Source organism: Ursus maritimus, unplaced genomic scaffold (genome assembly GCF_017311325.1).
Source record: "Ursus maritimus isolate PB19 unplaced genomic scaffold, ASM1731132v1 scaffold_17, whole genome shotgun sequence".
NCBI classification, from domain to species: domain Eukaryota; kingdom Metazoa; phylum Chordata; class Mammalia; order Carnivora; family Ursidae; genus Ursus; species Ursus maritimus.
Window position 1 is genome coordinate 56409003 of NW_024424119.1, and position 21805 is coordinate 56430807.

The 21805-nt window shown below is 47.2% G+C and overlaps 1 protein-coding gene across 1 annotated transcript; it reads left to right on the forward strand.

Annotated features, from left to right (window-relative positions):
- Positions 1-277: 277 nt before the first annotated feature.
- GTF3C4 (general transcription factor IIIC subunit 4) lies at positions 278-19901 on the forward strand. Its single transcript, XM_008698858.2, has 5 exons — positions 278-634; positions 7783-9609; positions 12602-12732; positions 16163-16251; positions 17720-19901. The coding sequence occupies exons 1-5, from the start codon at positions 278-280 to the stop codon at positions 17782-17784; spliced, it is 2469 nt and encodes an 822-aa protein (XP_008697080.2). The 3' UTR covers positions 17785-19901.
- The last annotated feature ends 1904 nt before the right edge of the window (positions 19902-21805 follow it).

Consider the following 21805-nt stretch of genomic DNA (forward strand, 5'->3'; position numbering starts at 1 on the left):
GCCCGGAGAGGGGGCCCTCGAGGCCCCCTTCCCTCGCCCACCTCGGCCGAGTCCGGGCGCTGCTCCGTCCGGCCCGCAGAGGAGGCGCGCTTTCTAGACAGGCAGCGCCTTGGCCACCTGGCAGGTCTGGGTCGCTTAGCAACGGCGGGGTCCTTCCTGGCTCGGCGGCGCTCCGGGCCTGAGGGGAGAAAGCCGCCGCGGAGGGCGCTGGGGGCCGGTGGCGGCGGCGGCGCGGGATTGGCGCGCCCCGGAATCCAGCCTCTGCACTTGAGGGGAAATGAGCTCGGCCGACAAGGCCCGGGTGGGGCCCGCGGCCGACGGGCCTGTGCCGCCCGACGAGGAGGAGGGCGAGGGGGGCGGCGAGGCGGGCGGGAAGGAGCCAGCGACGGACGCGGCCCCCGGGCCCAGTGCAGCGTTCCGCTTCCTGGTATCTCGGCGGGAGCCGGCCGTGAAGCTGCAGTATGCAGTGAGCGGCTTGGAGCCGCTGGCCTGGTCGGAGGACCACCGCGTGTCCGTGTCCACGGCCCGCAGCATCGCTGTGCTGGAGCTCATCTGCGACGTGCACAACCCGGGCCAGGACCTGGTTATCCACCGCACCTCGGTGCCCGCTCCTCTCAACAGCTGCCTCCTCAAAGTAAGTCACCCCCTGGGCCCCAGCCCTGGGGGCTCCTTCTATCCCCCCTCCCGCGGCCGAGTTACCGGTCCCTGGGGAATCTTGGCCTGCGCCCATTCCGGGGATTCACCTCGTCGCATCCAGAGCTTGGGGCTGAGCGGCTGGGGTCGCCGTATTTTAAAAAACAAAAAACCTCGCAGCCGTTTGCGCCCAGTTTTCCAGATCACCCACCCCCTTCCGACGTACACAGGCATCCCCGGAGCTTTGTCGGAGCCAGGTCCTTCCTTCGCCCCGGCGCCTGCCCCACTGCTGGCGCTGATTACTCTCCGTGGTGCTTTCTGAGACTCCACCCCCTTTGACCCAACCCCAGACCTTGCCTCTACAGTTGCTCCTATTGTCTGGAATCGACTCCCTGAGGCCCTTGTCTGGCTTTGTTTACTGTGACGTGCCCTCCTCTTTGCCTCTTCTGCTTTGGAGAAGAAAATTTGCTCTTTTTCATTGCCCAGCTATCTTAACGACTTTATTATATGAATGTTCCTTCTCATCTCGAGCAGCTGGGTACTTTAGTTTTTTCTTTTATAGTTGAAAATCTTTGGGATTGGAATGAAAAGGAAAGCTTTCGGAAATAAATGCAGTTCTTAAACTTCAAGGCCTCTGTGTAGATTTAATGTTTTCATCTTCGTATAAACTAAGTTTGCCTTCAGAACTTTAGGGTTCCTAGTTTTACTGTTTTAATATCACGATCTTCAAATTTATTTTTTTCCCAAATAGTAAGTCATATCATTCATTAGTGGTTCATTAGTGGTTTAAAAGTATAAAAACTTTCCCTGTCTCCTTTATAAATCTTTATGCATATATGTGATCGATAAGAAGTGTATATTCACTCATTTAGCAGATATTTGAATAGCACCATGTATCAGCTAGGTGCTGATCTAGGTTCTGGAAATAAAGCAATGTACAAAACCAAGTCCCGGGGCGCCTGGGTGGCTCAGTGGTCAAGCTTCTGCCTTTGGCTCCGGGCGTGATCCCAGAGCCCGGCATCAGGCTCCCTGCTCCGCTGGGGGCCTGCTTCTTCCTCTCCCACTCCCCCTGCTTGTGTTCCATCTCTCACTGGCTGTCTCTCTCTCTCTCTCTCTCAAATAAATAAATAAAATCATAAAAAAAAAAAAAACAACCAAGTCCCTGCCTTCATGGAGCTTACGTTCTTTGTCAAGTCATGAACAAGTACGACTATAATATCGGATAGTGATAAGCACTGTAAAGGTATATATCTATGCCCAGAGAATGTATTTATGTGAAAATGAAAGGGTTTTAAACTTTTTCTGCGCTGCCATTTTAAATATGAATCATTAGCTGTGGGTAAGGTGCAGGGAGCCCACACTTTTTTTTTAGCACACTTAAAAGTTTTAAACAAACTGTTCATTGTTGAGTTAAATCACTGGTAGACTGATACGACTAAACCCTGAAAATCTTCTTGGAGAAGATATGAACAAATTAGTTCGAGTAGAATCACATCAGGTAGATGGATAGTGGTATTACGGTGAAATTGAGAAAAGGATGGAGGCAGAAGAAAGAGGCTTTAAAAGCTGTATCCGTACCATTTCTAAGGATGTTCGTGTGTAATGAACTAGAAAACTTTAAGTGTGTGTGCCCAACGTGGTCCAGATTTAATGCTTTAGCAGGGAGAATTTCTTTTTTTTTTTATTTAATTTTTTAAAAGATTTTACTTATTTACTTGACAGAGAGCACAAGTAGGCAGAGCAGCAGCAGAGGGAGAGGGAGAATCAGGCTCCCTGCTGAGCAGAGAGACCGATTTGGGGCTCGATCCCACATGACCCCAGCCAAAAGCAGAGACTTAACTAACTGAGCCACCCAGGCGCCCCAGCAGGGAGGATTTCTTAAGGAGGGGGGAGGCGCAGTGGGAAAGGGAGATAGAGATTCTTAAGCAGGCTCCATGCCCAGCTCAGAGCCTGTCGTGGGGCTCAGTCCTACGACCCAGAGATCATGGTCAGAGCTGAAACTGAGAGTGGGGATGCTTAACCGACTGAGCCACCCAGGCACCCCTAGCAGAGAGAATTTAAAGAATGGAAGGAATAGTGAGGGGAGGCATTTACATCGGAATGTTATCTGGTGGTGAATCTGAAGGAGACCTGAAAGAATGATGGATTTGGTTAGTAAGAGGAGCATAGGAAAGGGGCATCCAGGTAGNAGGAATGAGGTGTCCATCTTATTTGCATACATAATTAAGTCACAGACATACTTTGTTGCTTGTGTAAGTAATGATGGATCAACAGACGACCTCTTCTAGAGAGAGAATGAGGTGAGGCCAATTTGGGACTTCAGTGTGAAGAAGTTGGCTTCAATCTAGGAAGCCCAAAGGTGCTATAATAGTTTCATAAGCATGGACTGGCCTGGGATGGTTCAGGAATATGAATCTGGTGGGTGTAGAGGCAAGACAACGATTATTGGGGTCAGTATGAAATAGAGGGTACAAATTGGGCTTCGGCACAAAACAGCAAGATAGGCCTGTCTGTACAAGGGGGGATGATAAAACCTGTGTTGTTGAGACTTTTTTTTTTTTTTAAGGAAAGAGAGAATCCGTGTGCACAAGGGGTGGGGAGGGGCAGAGCGAGAGGAAGAGAGAATCTTAAGCAGGCTTCTTGCCCAGCATGGAGCCCGACATGGGGCTTGATCTCATGACCCTGAGATCCTGACCTGAGCCAAAATCAGGAGTCTGACGCTTAACCAACTGATCCACTCAGGGGCCCCTAGACTTTTTGGAAGATTAAATACGTATATGTGTATATATAGATACATATATATGCACACACACAGTCACTTAGTACAGTGCCTAGCAGACTGTAAATACTCAAAGTAATAAATTCGATCATACAGGTGTGAAGAAATCAGGGTCTGGATATGAAGTTATCCATAATATTTTCATAAACTTGTATCCACTGTAGTTGTGGATATGAAGATATCCATAATAGTCTGATAAAAATTGGACTTTCATTGGTTGTCCATCTGTGTAATAAGTAACAGGAAGTCTTTTGTATTCTGCCTGGAATTGGTAGCTAGCTTGCCTGGTTAGTTAGTGGCACCTTCCCCTCCTGTACTGTCCTTCGGGATGCCCATCACACAAACCATCCATCCGTCAGCAGTCTTACGAAACTAGGACCATTTGGTGAATGAATGCCGGGTTGTCCCTGCAATTCTGAAAGAGGCCTCTGTCGGGTAAATTTGGGCTGCAATGGTAGGAATGTAAAGAAGTCTGTATCAGTACTTTGCTGGCTTTACCCTTTGGCAGTGCCTAGGGATTTAAACTGCTCAGTACTGTCTGCTTGCCTTGCTCTGACACAAAAGGTGGCCATTCTGCCGCCTGAATCAGCTTAGCGTGTGACCCTGCTAGAAGGCTAGATGCCCAGCCCCTCTGAAGCTTTTCCTCTATGACCCCATTATTTAGATTATGAATTTCAGGAAAAAATGCAGTTATATGATAGTTCAAATATTATTTGCTATTTGCAAGTTACTGTCATGGACGCTGAGGTTATATGATACCAAGGAGAATGATATAAGTGAATGATATGAAAAGCAATATAATTGTGATTTAAGATTAATTTGCAGTTCTTCTTCCCTGCTGATTTAGTGAATCATCTAATTGGATACAGTTCCAAATTCTAATAATATTTGTATAACTAATTTTATTCTGCATGAATTGTTAGGACCATGAGAAAGTATTAACTCCATCCACATGAAGTTACATAACTATTGGCTGTCTTTGGAATCCTATTCCTATCTTCAAGAAGCTTCCTGTAGAATAGCTTCAAGTGAATTTCTGTTCATTAGGTGCTTACAAAGGAATTAGCTACTAGTAGTGATAGTGGCCAGTTGGAAACAGGGTAGTATATAACTAAATGATTGACTGGGTGTGGTCCTCTGGGAGCTGGACTCTTACGTGGTGTGCTCCTTGGCCATCTGAGTCCATGTTTTAATTTGATGTCTGGTTTTGTGACATGGAGACTTAGAGGGAGGGGCAGTATACTCATTCAAACTAACATTCCAGAAATTACTACACAAAACCATTCCGGTTTTCCCTGCCGTTGAGATCCAAGCTGCTCTCTATCCTGTCAAGAATTCTTCCTACAGTGAGTGGGACCAAGGGTTGCTTTTATTTCATCATCTGCTGCTGTTTCGGGTTATAGGTCCAGTGAAGTTTACTTTTAGTTCTAGAGTAGGTTTTATCTGTAGTAAATTTGCCTATTCCAAGGATTATTGCTGAGTGTACAACGTCCCGAGATCTGGTGATTTTGTATCTGCCCTGTATTTGGTGGACAATTTTATGTCTGCCCTGCATTTTACGTACTTTTATTAGGTCTCATTAACTTGTACTTAATCCCCAGAGAGTATTCCTCCTCCTCCTCCTTGGCCTCCTCATCGTCACTAACATTTATTGACACTTATTAATATATGCTTTACAGGCATCTGGAAGCTCAGCCAGTAGGACTCTTTGATCTCAGGGTAGTAAGTTCAAGTCCCAAGTTGGGCGTGGAGCCTTCTTAAAATAAAAGATACTTTACATATATTGACTTATTTAACTTTCCTAACTCTGTGAGACACATATTATTGTTCTCTTTTTATAAATGAGAACATTAGGGCCAGAAGGTTTAAGTAATTTGTGCAGGGTCACAGAGCTAGGGTGAGATAGAGGCAGGATTTGAACCCAGGTAGTCTGGCATCATAGCATAGATTCTCAATTGTTACACTGTGCTTCATTCTGTCATATTTCAAATTTTATCTACCCATACAAAGTTCTGGGCTTTGATTAGCATTGTTTTATTAGTAGGCTGCCAGCTGCACTTCTGTTTAATTGGGATTTCCAGTCTGTATTTCTCAGGCATGTCCATAAGTGTATCCAAGAGGCTACGTTAAATGCCTTTCTAAATCGAGATATACTGCCTAAGACACCATTTCCAGAGTATTCTTTAGGATAATATAGGATGACACCACCCAACAAAGTTCTATTGTTTAAAAAAAAAAAAAAGTTTGGAAAACTCTGGTTAAGTCACTAGCTCCCTCACCAAGGCATTTAACGTACTCCTGCAGACCCTTCAAGGAGAAATGATGTGTAACATACAATGTTCCCAAGACTTGCTTGGCCATAGAACTCTTTTTCAAGGAACAATTTAGGGGAGTAGTGTTCTATGTAACACATTTTAGGAAAAGTTAGTCATTGGATTGATTTGTTGGATAATTTTATCTTTCTGTGCTTATTATGTCATTTAGCAGTTTCAGCAGAAAAGAGAGTAACATTAGATTTTTCTAATTATCCTATGCTGGTTTCTAATGATCCACACAAAGGTTTCTTTTTTTTTCTTTTTCGTTTTTTCTTTTTTTAAAGATTTATTTGTTTAGGGGCTCCTGGGCAGCTCAGTCAGTTAAGCATCTGCATTTGGCTCAGGTCATGATCCCAGAGTCCTGGGATCTAGCCTGGCATCTGGCTCTGGACTCCCTACTCAGCGGGAGTCTCTTTATCCCTTTCCCTTTGCACCCCCCTCCCCTGCTCATGCTCTCTTGCTTGTGTGTGTGCTCTCTCACTCTCTCTCAAATAAGTAAATAAAATCGTTTTTTAAAAAGATTTATTTATTTGAGAGAGCATGCATGTGACCACGAGGGGGGTGGGGGGAATCCCAAGTAGACTCCCCGCTGAGCACAGAGCCCAACACAAAACTCCCTCCCACAACCCGTGAGCTCATGACCTGAGCCAAAACTAAGAGTTGGACACCCAACCAACTGAGCCACCCAGGTGCCTCAGAAACCTTTCATTTGTTAACAACTGAGGGATTTTATTCCCTAGCAGGCTTAATGGTCTGTAATATTTGTTATCTGTTTTCCACTTAGGGGATATTATAAAACTGTTTATTGTATTCTGGTTTTCTGACACATTCCCAGTTATCCAAGCTCTATCAAAGACTAGTCAGTCATTTGGAGTTCAACATCGTCCAAGTTTATCCTGTGTCCTGGAGTGTAATTCCTCTGGGCTTGGGGACTTAAAACTCATTTCACATGACTTTTATTATATCCATACATGTCTTAGGCCTGAATTTCTTTGTAATCATGTAATAACTGCCCTTTCCAGTTTGAAGATCAGCTTCCACGTAAAAGGAGATTGTCACTAAATCTGAAAGATTCTGCTGTCTTTCTCTGGGTCAGTTTCTTTAAAGACAGTAAGGTCAAGTGCTTGCGTCTTCCTGCTTCGCACATATGAGAAGACACAGTTCAGCTGACTTCTGCTTTGTTTTGGCTTCAGCCTTCCAGGCTCTGGATCACTTTCTTTTCGTCATTTATCTCTTCCTTTGTCTTTAATGTCCCTTTAAAGTCTTTTTAAAGAGCTTGCCATGTACAGCCAGGCACTAAATAAACAGCAGCGCTGATATGTGTCACAAACTTGGAGAGGGGAGAGATGGGTGAAAGCCAGGAAGATCTCAGGCGGCTTCAGAGACAGAATTAGACCTGGTAGGATGGATGGGATTTAGATAGGAAGATAGCATTTCAGACAAGGGGTCCAAGGGAGGCCGAGGAGGAAATAGGCAAGGAATGGCAAGTAGTCTAATCAGAGTGGACATTATTCTATAGAAACAGTGGACAGAGCAGTTGGAAGTTGGCTTTCAGCATAATTTCTAAGTGAAATTTTAAATAGAAACTTACAGCTGACATTTCTATCACAAAGACATTGTAAAAACCCAAATATCCAATTGTATCAAAGATGTATATGGATATGTGTTTTCATGAATATGTAAGGTGTTTTGTGGTTTTGTGGCTAGTTTAGCTAAATGCTCTGTTGACTCTTAAGGATCAAGTACATCTCTGTTATGGCTCTTGCTTATGGCAGTTCTAAGAAGAATGTGGGAACCAGGCTTTGAATAATGGCAACATTTATTCTGATCCTTGAAAAAATTTTTACTTTCTGAGTAAGTACTCATTTACTTTCAGACATGTACTTGATCTTCTAAATAAATGCGTGTCTTTCAAAATTAACAGAATTGATACAAAATTCTGTGTGTGTTACCGTGACCCAGTTAATACTGCTTAATCAGTACCTCAAGTAATGTAAATATGTCCCTCTTAGAATGCAATGTTTATCTGATAGTTTTTGTATATCTTCTTTTCAGGTTGGCTCCAAAGCAGAAGTTGCTGAGTGTAAGGAGAAGTTTGCCACCTCGAAAGACCCCACAGTCAGTCAGACTTTCATGTTGGATAGGGTGTTCAACCCCGAGGGGAAGGCGTTGCCACCAATGAGAGGATTCAAATATACTAGCTGGTCCCCCATGGGTTGCGATGCAAATGGCAGGTGCCTCTTGGCGGCACTGACCATGGACAATCGCCTGACCATCCAGGCCAACCTCAACAGACTGCAGTGGGTCCAGCTGGTGGATCTGACTGAGATTTATGGAGAACGTCTTTACGAGACCAGTTACAGGCTCTCTAAAAGTGAGGCTCCGGAGGGGAATCTCGGGGACTTCGCGGAGTTTCAGAGGAGGCACAGCATGCAGACGCCAGTCCGGATGGAGTGGTCGGGCATCTGTACCACTCAGCAGGTCACGCACAACAACGAGTGCCGGGACGTGGGCAGCGTGCTCCTGGCGGTCCTCTTGGAGAACGGGAACATTGCTGTGTGGCAGTTCCAGCTGCCCTTCGTGGGGAAGGAGTCCATCTCTTCGTGCAACACCATTGAGTCAGGAATCAGCTCTCCTAGTGTTTTGTTTTGGTGGGAGTATGAGCACAATAATCGGAAAATGAGCGGCCTTATTGTGGGGAGTGCTTTTGGACCCGTGAAAATTCTTCCTGTCAATCTCAAAGCAGTTAAAGGCTATTTCACTTTAAGGCAGCCTGTCGTCTTGTGGAAAGAAATGGACCAGTTGCCGGTGCACAGCATTAAATGTGTTCCGCTCTATCACCCTTACCAGAAGTGTAGTTGTAGCTTAGTGGTGGCTGCAAGAGGATCCTATGTGTTTTGGTGTCTCCTTCTGATCTCCAAAGCGGGTCTCAATGTCCACAATTCCCACGTCACAGGCCTTCACTCACTGCCGATTGTCTCCATGACTGCAGACAAGCAGAATGGAACAGTATATACTTGTTCCAGCGATGGGAAGGTGAGGCAGCTGATTCCCATTTTCACCGATGTCGCATTAAAGTTTGAGCACCAGTTAATTAAACTCTCAGATGTGTTTGGCTCAGTGAGGACACACGGGATAGCAGTGAGCCCCTGCGGTGCGTATCTGGCCGTCATCACCACTGAGGGCATGGTCAATGGCCTCCATCCCGTGAACAAAAACCACCAGGTCCAGTTTGTGACTCTCAAAACCTTTGAAGAGGCAGCGGCTCAGCTCCTGGAATCGTCAGTGCAGAATCTCTTCAAGCAGGTAGATTTAATAGACCTTGTACGCTGGAAGATTTTAAAAGATAAACACATCCCTCAGTTTTTACAGGAAGCTTTGGAAAAAAAGATTGAAAGCAGCGGGGCCACCTATTTTTGGCGTTTCAAACTGTTCCTCCTGCGGATTTTGTATCAGTCAATGCAGAAAACCCCTTCAGAAGCATTATGGAAACCCACCCATGAGGACTCCAAAATCTTATTAGTTGACTCCCCTGGGATGGGCAACGCCGAGGAAGAACAGCAAGAGGAAGGCACGTCTTCCAAACAGGCGAATAGGCAGGGCCTTCAGGAGAGGAGCAGAGAGGGCGACCCGGAGGACCCCACCGACGATTCACTGACCCAGGCTGGAGATGCCGGGGGCCGTGAGCCAATGGAAGAGAAGCTCCTGGAGATCCAAGGGAAAATCGAAGCTGTGGAAATGCACTTGACCAGGGAGCACATGAAGCGAGTCTTAGGGGAAGTGTACTTGCACACCTGGATCACAGAAAACACTAGCATCCCCACCAGGGGACTCTGTAACTTCCTGATGTCTGATGAGGAGTACGATGACCGAACAGCACGGGTAGGTGGTCTTTTTTAGCAAAAACACTAAAACTGTAAAAGGTCTGCTTCCTTCATGAGGGAGAAATGGTCTAAGTGCATTCCTAACCCAACTTCTGCTTTTATATTTTGGGGGAAGTTGATTGGCATGAGGTGCAGAATAGCTAGGAAACGTGGATTAATGCAGAGGACACATTCAAATCACACAAAGAGTATTTCGATTCTTCCTTTCACCGTGGCCTTGATTGCTATGCAAGGTTTGCGGGCTGAGAGTCCCCAGGCTGTGGATGAGCTGGAGGAGGCTTCAGTTAGCCAGTAGGATGTGATTGGGCGGACACCTCAGGGGAAGGGTGACACCCTGCTTTCTTCCCTTCCTGTTTGCAAAAGGTTCTGGGGTCCTGGGGAGGAGGGGGCACGGGGGTGGCGGCAGCACAGGGATTGTTCACACTTGGGAGGACTTGAGATCTTTTGATGTAGTCAGGGAGGGCATGTTAAAGTAAGCAAATTATTACTCATAATGTTTATTTTTGCAAAAACTGGGCATAATCTTTATTTTGATTTAGAAGCATCTTAGAGTCTTATCCACAATGTATTCCACAGAATTCAAGTTCCCTGATAGAACACTAGGGTTCCAAGCTTGAGGAAATGCTGTCTGCTCTGTCCTCCTCTGAGAGCTTCCCAGTGTACCTTACCTTCTAAGGACTCTGAGAATTCCTGCGGAAAAGAAACCATTTAGCTTTAGGTAGCTCACGGTTACCCTGACATCAGGGAACCTTTGTGAACTAACAGCTGCTAAAATCCTGAAGAACAGCAACAACGAAATAAAAATAAAAAATAAAATCCTGAAGAGCTTGTGTTTCAAGGAACGTACTTTATACTAAAATATTCAAAACCACAAAAGCCTGTGTCCTTTTTTACTGTTAAGATTGACCTTGTTCTCACTGCCTAAAGTCTTACTTAAAATTGAAGGTAATAAATTAAAATATCTCCGTGCCTCATGTTAAACCACTCACAAATTCCTTGTTGCGTTTTCTTGTTGGGAAGTGTGTGTGTGTGTGTGTGTGTGTCTGCTCCTGAAATCATTACTTGCAGGATGTTTGCAGTAATCTCAACAGTTACAATGTACTTTTCATGTAACTGACTTTTCATCTTTGAAAGTCAACTTTGAAAATTGTTTCATTGTGGTCTGAATTGTGCAGAAGAGTTTCCTGGTGATCACTGTTTCACAGGACCTAGCAGGAATATTATAAGAGTCAGTGAAAGATTGACAGAACATTTTAGGAAGTATGTGGCGGGAGTTGGCGGTAATGGTTTGGGCAGTTGTCCATGTGCGGCCTGAGCTCGGGAGCCACTAGCATAGTCACGGGGCTCCAGCAGAGCCAGTTTAAAGAAGGGAAGATGGGGCCTCTGTTTATCGATATAACCGAGTTTTGATTAGAAACACTGCCTTTCATGTCTTAAAAGATCCCACTACGTGCATAAAATGAACCTTTTCAAACCTAGTGCATTGACGTACTAGTAATTACGAACTGTTTCTGCGATTCTCATCCTGGTGTGTTGGTGCATTTAGACCAACAGTTTTTGTTATCGCCACCACTGTCCCCCTCTTCCCCATCCCCAGCGTTTTTAGGCTTTTTTTCCCTAGTTGTTCCTGCCTGTGACATTCTAATAATACTACAGCTATATTTGTACATATTTGTGATAAATATATACCTAAATGCACTTTATGCATAAAAGTAAGAATTTTTGTCCCCCGGAGAACCAGTATTTGCCCCTTGGAAGGAATAATATCTCCCCCATTGGGGATGTGTGAGTTACACTAACACAGGTGGGCCTGCATGGTTGAGGCTGGTGAGAGCACAGAGAAGCAGTTCTTCCTCGTGTAAAATTTGAGTGCATCTGTCCCAGAGGAATTCTAAGCAGATTTTGTCATGGCACCACTACCAGGATATTTGAGCTGTCTGGAAAAGAAGGGAGGGGTGGTTGTCCCTGCTGGAAGGGACCATAAATTAGAATTCCTAAGGCTAAAAAATACAAAAGGCCTAAAACCAATGGGCTTTAAGTTTGGAAGTTATATACAGCGTAGGTAAGACAGCCTTCTGAGCTATTAAAATGCCCTTCAGAACTTCAGGGAACTACTCCTAGTGAATGGTTGAAGTAGAGAGTTCTTCCACAAGAACTTGTATAAATGGATTAAAAACCTCGAAGGACATTATCTCCTAGTAAGACGAGAGTCCGTAAGGCTTGGTGTATCCCATGCCTCCAAATGACGTAGCCAGTGAAGGTTTTTTCAACGAAGTACGTAGATCAACGTTTTTTAGACTTTCATTTTCAAAGTGGTGTAGTCCTGATAAAGCAGAGAAAAGCAAAGCTGAGTAGGCTCAGGGTCTAGAGCCTGCCCCGTTGGCCTCTCTCCGCACCACTCCGCTCCTGCCTCTGCGGTGGGGCTCGCGGATCGCAGGCTGCAGGCTGCTAGACCGGATTGCTCGTGGGTCTTGGGGCTATCAGAAAGGGGAATTATCTTTTCTAATCCTGATTATATTTGTACTTCGTAAGCCTTGTTGAAGAGTGGACATTTGTACAACTCCACAAAGGTAGTATTTCACATAATACTTGGCCCATAGAGATGATGCTTTTCCTTCTAAAGTCATCATGTTACAAAGAAGAGCTAAATACCTTGTCTTCCAGAAGAACTCGAGTCCTTGTTCCAGAAGCGGCTAATAAAACAAGGCAGGTGATGAGATTTTGGTTTTCAGAAGTTTTTCCTTTCGGGGTTGGGGTTCGCCCTGTTGTCACAGCGTCACTGAAGGAATTCATCCTACTCAGCGGGCCGACGCAAGGTGAGGGTCTAGCTTTGTTGCGTCCAGGCGGTATGACCAGCCTACGTGGAGACGCAGATCCCCTGGCCGTGTACGAGGGGCGGACGCTCTCGTCCCTCCGTCGTGTCAGGAGGCTTTGTCTTCGGGGAGTCTCGCGCTCACGCCGCTGAACGCTGCTACTGCTTTGTCCCCCAGGTGCTGATTGGACACATCTCAAAGAAGATGAACAAACAGACTTTCCCCGAGCACTGTAGTTTGTGTAAAGAGATCTTGCCGTTCACAGATCGCAAACAGGCCGTCTGCTCCAATGGCCACATTTGGCTCCGGTAAGCCGTTTAAGCCAGCCCCTGCTTTTGCTTGTTCCCCGGTTTTGTACAGCACAAGCCCCGGTAAAGTGTTTATCCAAAATATATGTTGCCCGTGCCACTAGGTTGGAGAAAAGCTGCTATTGAAAAACAGGATCTAGATTTTTTTATCAGTCTGACTAAGGCAGGACACTCTTTTAAAGAGCATTTTTTTTTTTTTACTGCTTGAGATAGGGTTTTTTTGTTTTAAGATTTTATTTATTTGAGAGAGACAGCATGAGCGGAGAGAGGGAGAAGCAGGCTCCCCACTGAGCAGGGAGCCCGATGTGGGGCCTGATCCCAGGACCCTGAGATCACGACCTGAGCTAAAGGCAGATGTTTGACTGAGCCACCCAGGCACCCCGAGAGGGATTTCTTTATTTTGGTAATACTGTTTTCCTTTGAAGTAGCATTAAATCTTTAAAAATTATTACAAAAGTAGTATCTGTTTAAGCTAGTGGAGTATAGAAGAGCTTGGTTTAAATAAGGTGGACGTCTTCTCTCGCTGTCCGTCTCCCTGAAGGGGCGTCTTGGTGTGTTCGGCTCTCACAGACCTGTGAGCTGTGTTTGACACTGGTGGCCACTCCCCCTCTGCCTCCTGAAGCCCCCTCCTCACCTGGCTCCCCCGCACACAGTCCCCCTGGTTTTCTCCTTGCTTCTGCCTCTGTTGTCTTTGCTGACTCTCCTTCATCTCCTGGAGGTCTGTCTCAGACCTGTTTTTCTTTTGTCAGCACTTCCTGGCAGTAGCCTTAGCCTGAATCTCTCCCCCCACCACCATATCCAAACTTTTATGTCTGACCCCCTGTTCACTGTCTCTGCTTGGAAGGTTAATAGGCGTTTCAAATCTGAATCCAGCCTTTTCTCGCTACCTCCACCTCTGTAGACTGGTGCAAGCCTCTGTCTTCTCTTGCCCAGATTACTGCAGTTCTCCCTGCAGGTGCTCCTGTCGCCTTCCTCGTCCCTTCCGGTCTGTACGCAATGTGGCCATGGTTGTGATCCTGTTGACTTCCTCCACTCCACCCTTCTCTGCTCGGAACTCTCCAGAGGCTACCCATTTCTGATGAGTAAAAGCCAACATCTCTTTAGTGATCAAAGCTACACAGCCTGGCCCCCATCCCCGCTCTGACCTTATCTTCTGTGTTTCTCTGCCTTGCTTCCCTCGCTCTCAGCGCACTGGCCTCATGGTTCCTCAGGTCCACAAGGCACCCCTCCTACTTCGGGATGTCTGCGTGGATTGCTCTCCCAGCGGGTGTCCACATGGCTTCCTCAAGTGTCCCTTTAGCAGTTAGGCCTTCCTTCTTGGCCATGCTACCTAGAACTGTCACCCCTGCCAGCATCCCCTGCCCTCCTAGTATTTCTCATCTCTCTTCCTTGCCTTCTTGGCCTCCCAAGCAGCCATCGCCACTTCATATATGTTTCACTTTTTGTCTCTCCCGCTCCTCTGGGATAGAAAGCTCCATGAGGACAGGGAATTGTGGTGTTTTGTCCACAGCTATTCCTCGAACAATGCCTAGTCCATGATAGGCACCCATTTAATTTTTTTAAAAATATTTATTTATTTATTTATTTACTTATTTTAGAGAGAGTGCATGCACTCAGTGGGGAGGGGCAGAGGGAGAAGGAGAGAGAAACCCAAGCAGACTCCACGATCAGTGCAGAGCCCGACTCCACTCAGTCTCATGACCCTGAGATCACAACCTGAACCGAAACCAAGAGCCAGAGGGATACCCAACCGACTGCGCCACCCAGGCACCCCCACCCGTTTAATTTTTTAAATTTAACAGAAAGGATTATGCTACACATCCTTTTTTTTTTTTTTGAAGATTTATTTATTCAAAAGAGCAAGCATGTGAGCAGGGGCAGAGGCAGAGGGAGGGAGGGAGAATCTCAAGCAGACTCCGCACTGAGCACAGAGCCCGACCTGGGGCTCCATCCCAGGATCCTGAGAGCATGACCTGAGCCGAAACCAAGAGTCGGCCGCTCAGCCGACTGAACCACGCAGGCGCCCTGCTACACATCCTATCTTAACAACTTGACTGTTCTCTTGTCAAAATATTGTGGACGTTTTTTCACATTACATAGATCCCCCCCGCTTTCTTTTCAGATTGATTTATTTTAGAGGGGTGGGGTGTAAGCAGGGTCGGAGGCAGAGGGGGAGAGAGAGAATCTCAAGCAGACTGCCTGCGGAGCATGGAGCCCGATGCAGGGCTGGGTCCCACGAGCCCGACATCGTGACCTGAACCAAAATCAAGTCAGATGCTCAACCATCCGAGTCACCCAAGCGCCCCCAGATCCCATTTTAATGGCCGTAGAGTTTTCACAGTATATTCTGTTACTTACTTCTTTATTGATAGATACTTGGATTTCTTCTGATTTTTACTGTGTTCTTATGCTTTTTTCTAATTTGGTTTTTAGGGGAAGAATGGGAAGCAAGTTGGTAGTAGTAGTGGGCTTGTAGTAATACCATCTAACAGCTGTTGAGCGTGCGAGCGTGCGTGGGGCACTGCGGTCGCTTGTGTCTGCAGGTGAGGGAAGTGGGGCCTGGGGAGATGATAATGGGCCAAGAGTCATCCAGTGGTGGTCGGCAGGGCTGAGAGCCCGGCAGTCCGGCTCCAGAGTTCCCGTGTGTCACCACGATGCGGTGTTGTCCCTCGACGGGTTCTTTCACAGAAAGCATCTTCGTATTTGCTGGATGGAGTTAGGGCCAGAATGTCTCAGTGTTATTTCTCCACGGGAGAACGGGTGCTCGCTCTCACTCAGGTATAGCCTTTCTTCCTGTGTACCCACGTCTTCACTCAAGGTAATCCTACTTGGACTCTTTCCCCCCCGCCCCCTTCCTCTCTGTATTTCTCTGCTCCTTAGTTGCTCGGCTGAAAAACTGTGATCTTTTGGGAACCCCTACCTACACAACCAGTGCGCTCTCTGCCCTCTCCCAGCATCGCAGCTTCCCTCACCATCCAGGTTGCAGGGAATGCCCAGCGAGAGTGGTCACAGGATGGAGCTGAGCCTGTGGACAATTGTTCTTCTGGATCTTTCCGGTTCCCGCCACTGTCCTGTCAGTTCTTAAAGACAGTGCTTATACCTAATCTTAAAGATCACGCACAAGAATAATTTTCCATATAATACATGTTCATGTTTTTTAACATGTCAAAAATTCAAAGTATGGACAGAATAAACTCTTAGACTTGGAAAGGGCCAAAAAGAAGCTGCAGTGACTGGATTGGAGGCTTTCTGTCTCTTGCTCAGCAGCCGGGCCCTTCCTAAGTGTGGGCTCGGTCTGGCCAGCTTTGTGCAGAGGGATACAGTGTTGCCAGGGGCTTGAGAACTGTTTCTATGCTTTCCTGGTTAGTGTATGGTTTTACGGTAACTTATCTGTGGCTTCCTCTTGATGATACAGTCTGTCTTCTCTCAGGTGCTTTTTAACCTACCAGTCCTGCCAGAGTTTGATATACAGAAGGTGTTTGCTCCACGACAGCATCGCCCGCCACCCGGCTCCCGACGGTGAGTGCTTTCCCAGCTTTGGGAGGGTGCCATCGACTCCGTTCGGGTCGGGCTCCACCCTGCTTCGTCTGAGGCCGTTGGGGACTGTCCCAGGCTCATTCTGCTCCTGACAGTATGATCACGAAGCCACAGCTCATTAAAAAATGAGAATTGGAATAGGTCGTGTGAAAGTACACACGGGACTGTAGTGCGTGAGGAGGGCTGCAGTTCGCTGCTCTGTCCCTGCAGACAGATCGTTCATTCAAGAAAATGTCAGAGCTTGTCTTGGATGGCAGATAGAGACTATATTTGGACGGAAATTCTGCAAATGATAAGGTATACCAAGACAGCATTACTAAGCCGGAATGTTCGCATATGCACTTGGAGTCATTCTTCCAGTAGCCGTGATGAGATTTTTCTGATGGGTCTGTATTCTCTTTCCCGATAGCCCCGGTGACAAAGCCCACATTTCTGAAATGATGAGCTGGAAATAAGATCGCAGACACGAGCCAGGAGTTAGTGACTTAGTCGCATGAATGTCGGGTTCATGACCTGAGGCTCAATCACACCGCGCCCAGCCCAACAAGCTAACTGGACACGGGCATCAAACAGTTATGTACATGTTTGGGGGACACTTGTGGTCTTGGTGAACTAAAACAGAAAACGTTCCACATAAAACTCTGTCCCTTTTTTTGATTTTTACTCTAAACCGGCTGAAGCTCTTGTTTGGAGAAGTTGGTTGTTGGCAGCTTGTGTTCTAACCTGTCACGGAAAACGTGATCACATACAAAAGTAGAGAAAAGAGTATACAAACCCTCACGTGCCCGTCATTCAGCTTCAGCCGTGGTCCGCTCGTGGCCTTTTCGTTTCATCCGGTGTCCCCCGCTCCCCTTCCTCCTCTCCCTGCAGCTGGGCGTCACTGTGCACTGTCCACAGCAACTCAGGAAACTATCAAAGCGAGTTAGACACGCCTGCCGACCGGCTTCGGGTTGAGCTGCGCGCAGTCTGGGGGGAGGATCTGCGGGGTCTGGAGGCCCGTCGTAGACCAGGGCGCTCGCAGACCGGGGGTTCTTAAAGGGGAGAAGGTGTTGACCCGGTTTAGTCACGCTTTGCTCCAAGTCCTGCGTTTAAAAAATTACCAGTACTGTAATTTTAGATGAGAGTATCGTAACAGTAAGAGCGTATGAAGGCTCTTAGAACAAAGTATAGTCCTTTCAGCTAAATAAATTGAGCTTTACGAGTCACTCATTCACGACCCTTCTATTCCCGTTCCCTCACAGAGGGATGAAAATGTCATCACACACGTAGCTTCGGGAAGCACACATTTAGTCCAGCCTCGTCTGGAAGGTGGGAGTGAGGTGCTTGGTCTGAGAACACAGAGCCGGGACCAGGGCGCCTGTCCCTTTACCCGGCAGGCCCGCTGGGGCTCAGCCCGTTGGCCTGCCTTGTCCGCAGCTGACACTCAGTACCACTTGTCTTCCTCTCGCAGATCCCGACTGGATTAAGAGGTTACTGCAAAGCCCCTGCCCTTTCTGCGATTCTCCTGTCTTCTGAACGTCAGTGGCGGGGAGCTAGAAAGGGCACGTGCTCTGCAGCGGAAAATACCCCCGGCCTGAAGACGTGGGACGCGCGGGCTAAGCCTGGCCTCCGAGTGGGAGCGTCTCTTCAGGAGCGGAAACGGCCCCGGGCGCTTGTTCCTGAAGTGCAGTCTCCATCCCCAGGGACTAAAGGAGATCTTTAAACGACTGAGCGCAGACACCGTGAGTCATCTTGAGAGGAGCACCAGCCCCCCACTTCTTACCCAGGGAGGAGCACTTACTTTTCAAGTGTTTTGACTGAAGCGACTTGAACAAAAAGAATGCCCTCTCATTTCTGGGAACGGAATGACCTCTTCTAGAGCGTCGGGGTAAGGGCCTTGCTGGACTGAATTAGGCTTTAATGCCCGCGTGGGTCTGCAGCTGCCCCGTGGCTCCCCAGAGCGTAAATGGCCTGGCCCGTGGTGGCCGGGGTGCCGGCAGACATTCCAAGTGTCCACAGCAGCGCTCGGCCCTGATACTCGGTTCTCCACAAATAGCCACAGATCTGTACCCACTGATTCTTGTTTCTCCTGCGTACTGAAAACGTGTTCATAAAACTGTATTTTTAAGAGGTTGAGGCCAAGACTGAAGCTGGTTTTAATGTGTCAAAAGATGAGGTGATTGTTGTAAGTAAATAATGGTGACTTATTTTTGATGAGCTCCCACATTATCAGATTTCCAGTCCCAACTCCTTAATATGTCAAGGATGTCGGGTGTTCCCGTTCACCCGTGTCACCTCCCTGCTTCCGACTGACTGTCATAGCGCAGATGAGATATTTGTACATAGAAGAAAAAGAATATTTTCTCCTTAAAACTTTTAGTGTTTTTAATGTTGACACGTCCAGACATTTCATTTGTATCCACTATAAGAATGTGCAGTCCATCTAGAGACTTCCAGAAAACTTCCAGAAAGCAGTGAGCAGCCCGGGTGTGCAGGTGCTTGTGCTCTGGTGTGTGGCTCCGTTGACGAGAGCCTGGGAATGCTCCTCAGCAAGGGTCCTTGGTATTTATAATACAGGTATTTTCCTGTGGGCTGTTAAGAGGCGACGTTAGACATTAATTTCTCTTAAAATCTAAAATTAAAAATGGACACTCGGGACTGACAGTGTTCTTGGATTGCGAAAATAGCGACCTAGGGGTCGGTGCCGATCAGCAGGACTGTGACGTGCGCGTGTGGACATGGTGTGCGCGTCTGCGAAGTAGGACGGGAGATACAAAATGTGGAACTCTCACTCCTCTTACATGCTGTCTGCTTTGCCTTTATTCTAACGTTTATTCCTGCCTTTGTCGTGATTCCTCAGTGGAAGACTTTCTGTCCTTGCTTTAGAAACACCTGCTGTGCGGACAAGACCCTCGCAGGCACGACCACAGGCTGCCGCGTGTCCTGTTCCGCCCTCCCCGCCCCTGTCCGCCGGCCGCGCGCACGGGCGCCAAGGAGCCCTTCGGAGGCGCCAGCCGGCCCTGAAATGTCTTTTGTTTCCTATTCAAATTTTGTGTTGTCTCCTGTGTTTAATTCTGTGTTTGCTGGAGACTTCTGCTTATCTTTCTCACCTCGGTCATGTCAAGAATAGTGTTGATCCAGAGTCTGGGGTCCAGCACGTTAAACTGATTTTTCAGGAAAGAGAAGCGGGCGCCATTAGAACCATGAGCAGCACAGCGCCAGGGCTGGATGGTTGCACTTGCTTACGCCCGAAGCTGTTTCACGTGCCAGGAACCACGACGGTAAGCGTGGAGATCATGTCAAGGAATCCGTAGTTTTCATAATCATGGGATGCTTAGTTTCACTCACTCTTTGCCCCTAATCAGGGTCACTGAGTTGTTCTTATTGGGGAATTTTGTGCTGCTGCCATTTAAAACATACATTAAGTTTTTATTTAAAGCAGTTGTACATTTTTGGGGAAATGTACCTCTTGGGATTTAACTAAAAGGGTCTCCCAGATTATTTTGTATGTCTCTGCAGGAGTAAACACGGCACTGTTTTACTAGAACATGGCTTCTCTCTGCACGGGGCGGGGCATTCCTCAGACTCCGAAATCCACCCGACTCCGCAGCCTGAGTTTCTGTGCCCGGAGCAGGGAGGCCTCACCCTCCTCCCCCCCGTGCTTGGCAGCCTCGCACACACAGCCGGCTTCTCATTTCACTAAGGGCCTGTGTACCTGATGACGGTGTGCCAGGCAGTGGGACTTCAGGAGAGCGGGGTGACACCTGGAATCTTCCGGCTCACTGCTTCTCCTGGCTTAAACTTGTCTTGCCCTCCACGTTTCCTAAAATGTGCCTGCTCTGTTCCGTGGATTTCAAGTTTATCTCGGCTGTTGCTGTAAGAACTGTTTCAGAAGCAGCAGAAATGGTAGAGCCGAGTTGCCATGCTGCCCGGGGGTCAGGCGCAGACTGGGTGCAATTAGACCTTTTCAGCTACAACACGGTTGCATTCGCGGGGTTTGATATCCACACCTGTATCACGCTTTCTCTGCCTGGGGTTAATTTGTCCCCATTACTCCGGATAAGAAATTGATAGCTTGTTATGCTTGATATTCATTCTGAAATCCTCATGTGTCCACCACCCAGACTTCAAGCGCTCTCTACCTATTACGTCTGCCAAAACTACCAATTATTTTTCAGTGTCAGGAGTTATTAGAACCACTGGCGAAGTTTGTGGTTGAGTGTGACATCCTTCTTCTTTCTAAGAAGGTTTTGGGGATGTTAACGTGAAGCATGTGGGTTGGACCCATTCGAGAGTGTCCCGGGTTGATAAGGCGAACGGAACGTTAAAGGGTGATAAATATAAAAATATGTTCCGTTATAATTACAAGGTTATCAGCTAAGAAGCAGAAGTTGGTGCTCACTGGTGCTTGTTAAGAGGAGCAAACGCTGGTTTTACAAGACGCCTGCTCCCCTGGCAGCTGAAGATAACACTTCAGAGTTTGGTGAATTTCTGCAGCTCCTGGAAGGAGACCGAGTGTCCCGCCACCGGCCCTGCCCCGCGGGCTCTGTGCGGCTCCCCGCCCCTCTGCTCACTCTTGCTTTTCCTTCCTGCTTACATCCTCTTGATTTCCCTTCCTCTTGATTTCTCAGCTTCAGGATATGTCCATAGCTAGCACATCTCGTGTTTGAAAGAACAATAGATCAGTGATAAAATTTCTAAACATTGCATCACACAGTAGGTCTCCCTTCCTAGAAGAGACGATAGCACACAGTGATTTTTCTCTCTAATGGTAACAGTGTTGGTTGTTAACTTGGTAAATTATATCCAGTTTTCTTCAAAACTCTTATTTCCCCAGCAGAGTGCTCAGTAACTCTTGGCTGGCCTTTGGGGCTAGAGTCTGCTAAATTTTAGCCCCTCGCCACTCCCCCACCGCCCTCCCCAAGCCCACATTTGTTCCTGACAAGCAAAAATGCTGGTTAAGTCAGCCAGCCTGTTTTTTGAGGGAAAAGTAGATTCTGCCCTTTTTTCTTTTTAGAGATTGGGCACAGAAACAACCAATAGCCAGAGAAATCACTGAACGTCTTCAGTGAGCCCCCGTGGACTGTGGTGGGCCTCCGCGTGGCTCCGTGATGGGTCAGGGATATACCTTTATGCCCAGACGCTTCCTTCCTGTGTGGGTGGAGTTAACAGTTCAGGGAGACTACAGTGTCTCGAGAATCTAACCTTTCCCCTCCAGGTTGTCCGTTTCAAAAATGCCTCTAAAAGATCTAACGGAATTGTTTCATTTCCATGATTAGCGCAAGTGTCAGCAGCTTCAAGCAGGGTAAGGCTGTGTCTCAGGTCTTATAGTCAGCGTTGAATTGCTCTTTCTTGAAGCTAAAAAAGGTTCTTGGAGTTAAGATCTTCACGTCTGCTAACGTGCTGTCTGGTACTGAAAACGGTTAGAGAGCATGTGAAATCTGACTCCCCTCCAGCTGAATTAAGTCCAGTTTGCAGAATCCAGAGTTGCTTCTGACGATCTGAAGTACTGCGGCACCACGAGCCTGATGAAAAAGCAGGGTTTTTCAGAAGATGG

What these genes read in the sequence shown, in the direction of transcription:
- GTF3C4 (XM_008698858.2), top strand. Translation starts at nt 278, where the DNA reads ATGAGCTCGGCCGACAAGGCCCGGGTGGGGCCCGCGGCCGACGGGCCT. An exon ending in ACGATGACCGAACAGCACGG is followed by an intron (nt 9,610 to 12,601) that starts GTAGGTGGTCTT and finishes TTTGTCCCCCAG; the next exon opens with GTGCTGATTGGACACATCTC. An exon ending in CCGCCACCCGGCTCCCGACG is followed by an intron (nt 16,252 to 17,719) that starts GTGAGTGCTTTC and finishes TTCCTCTCGCAG; the next exon opens with ATCCCGACTGGATTAAGAGG.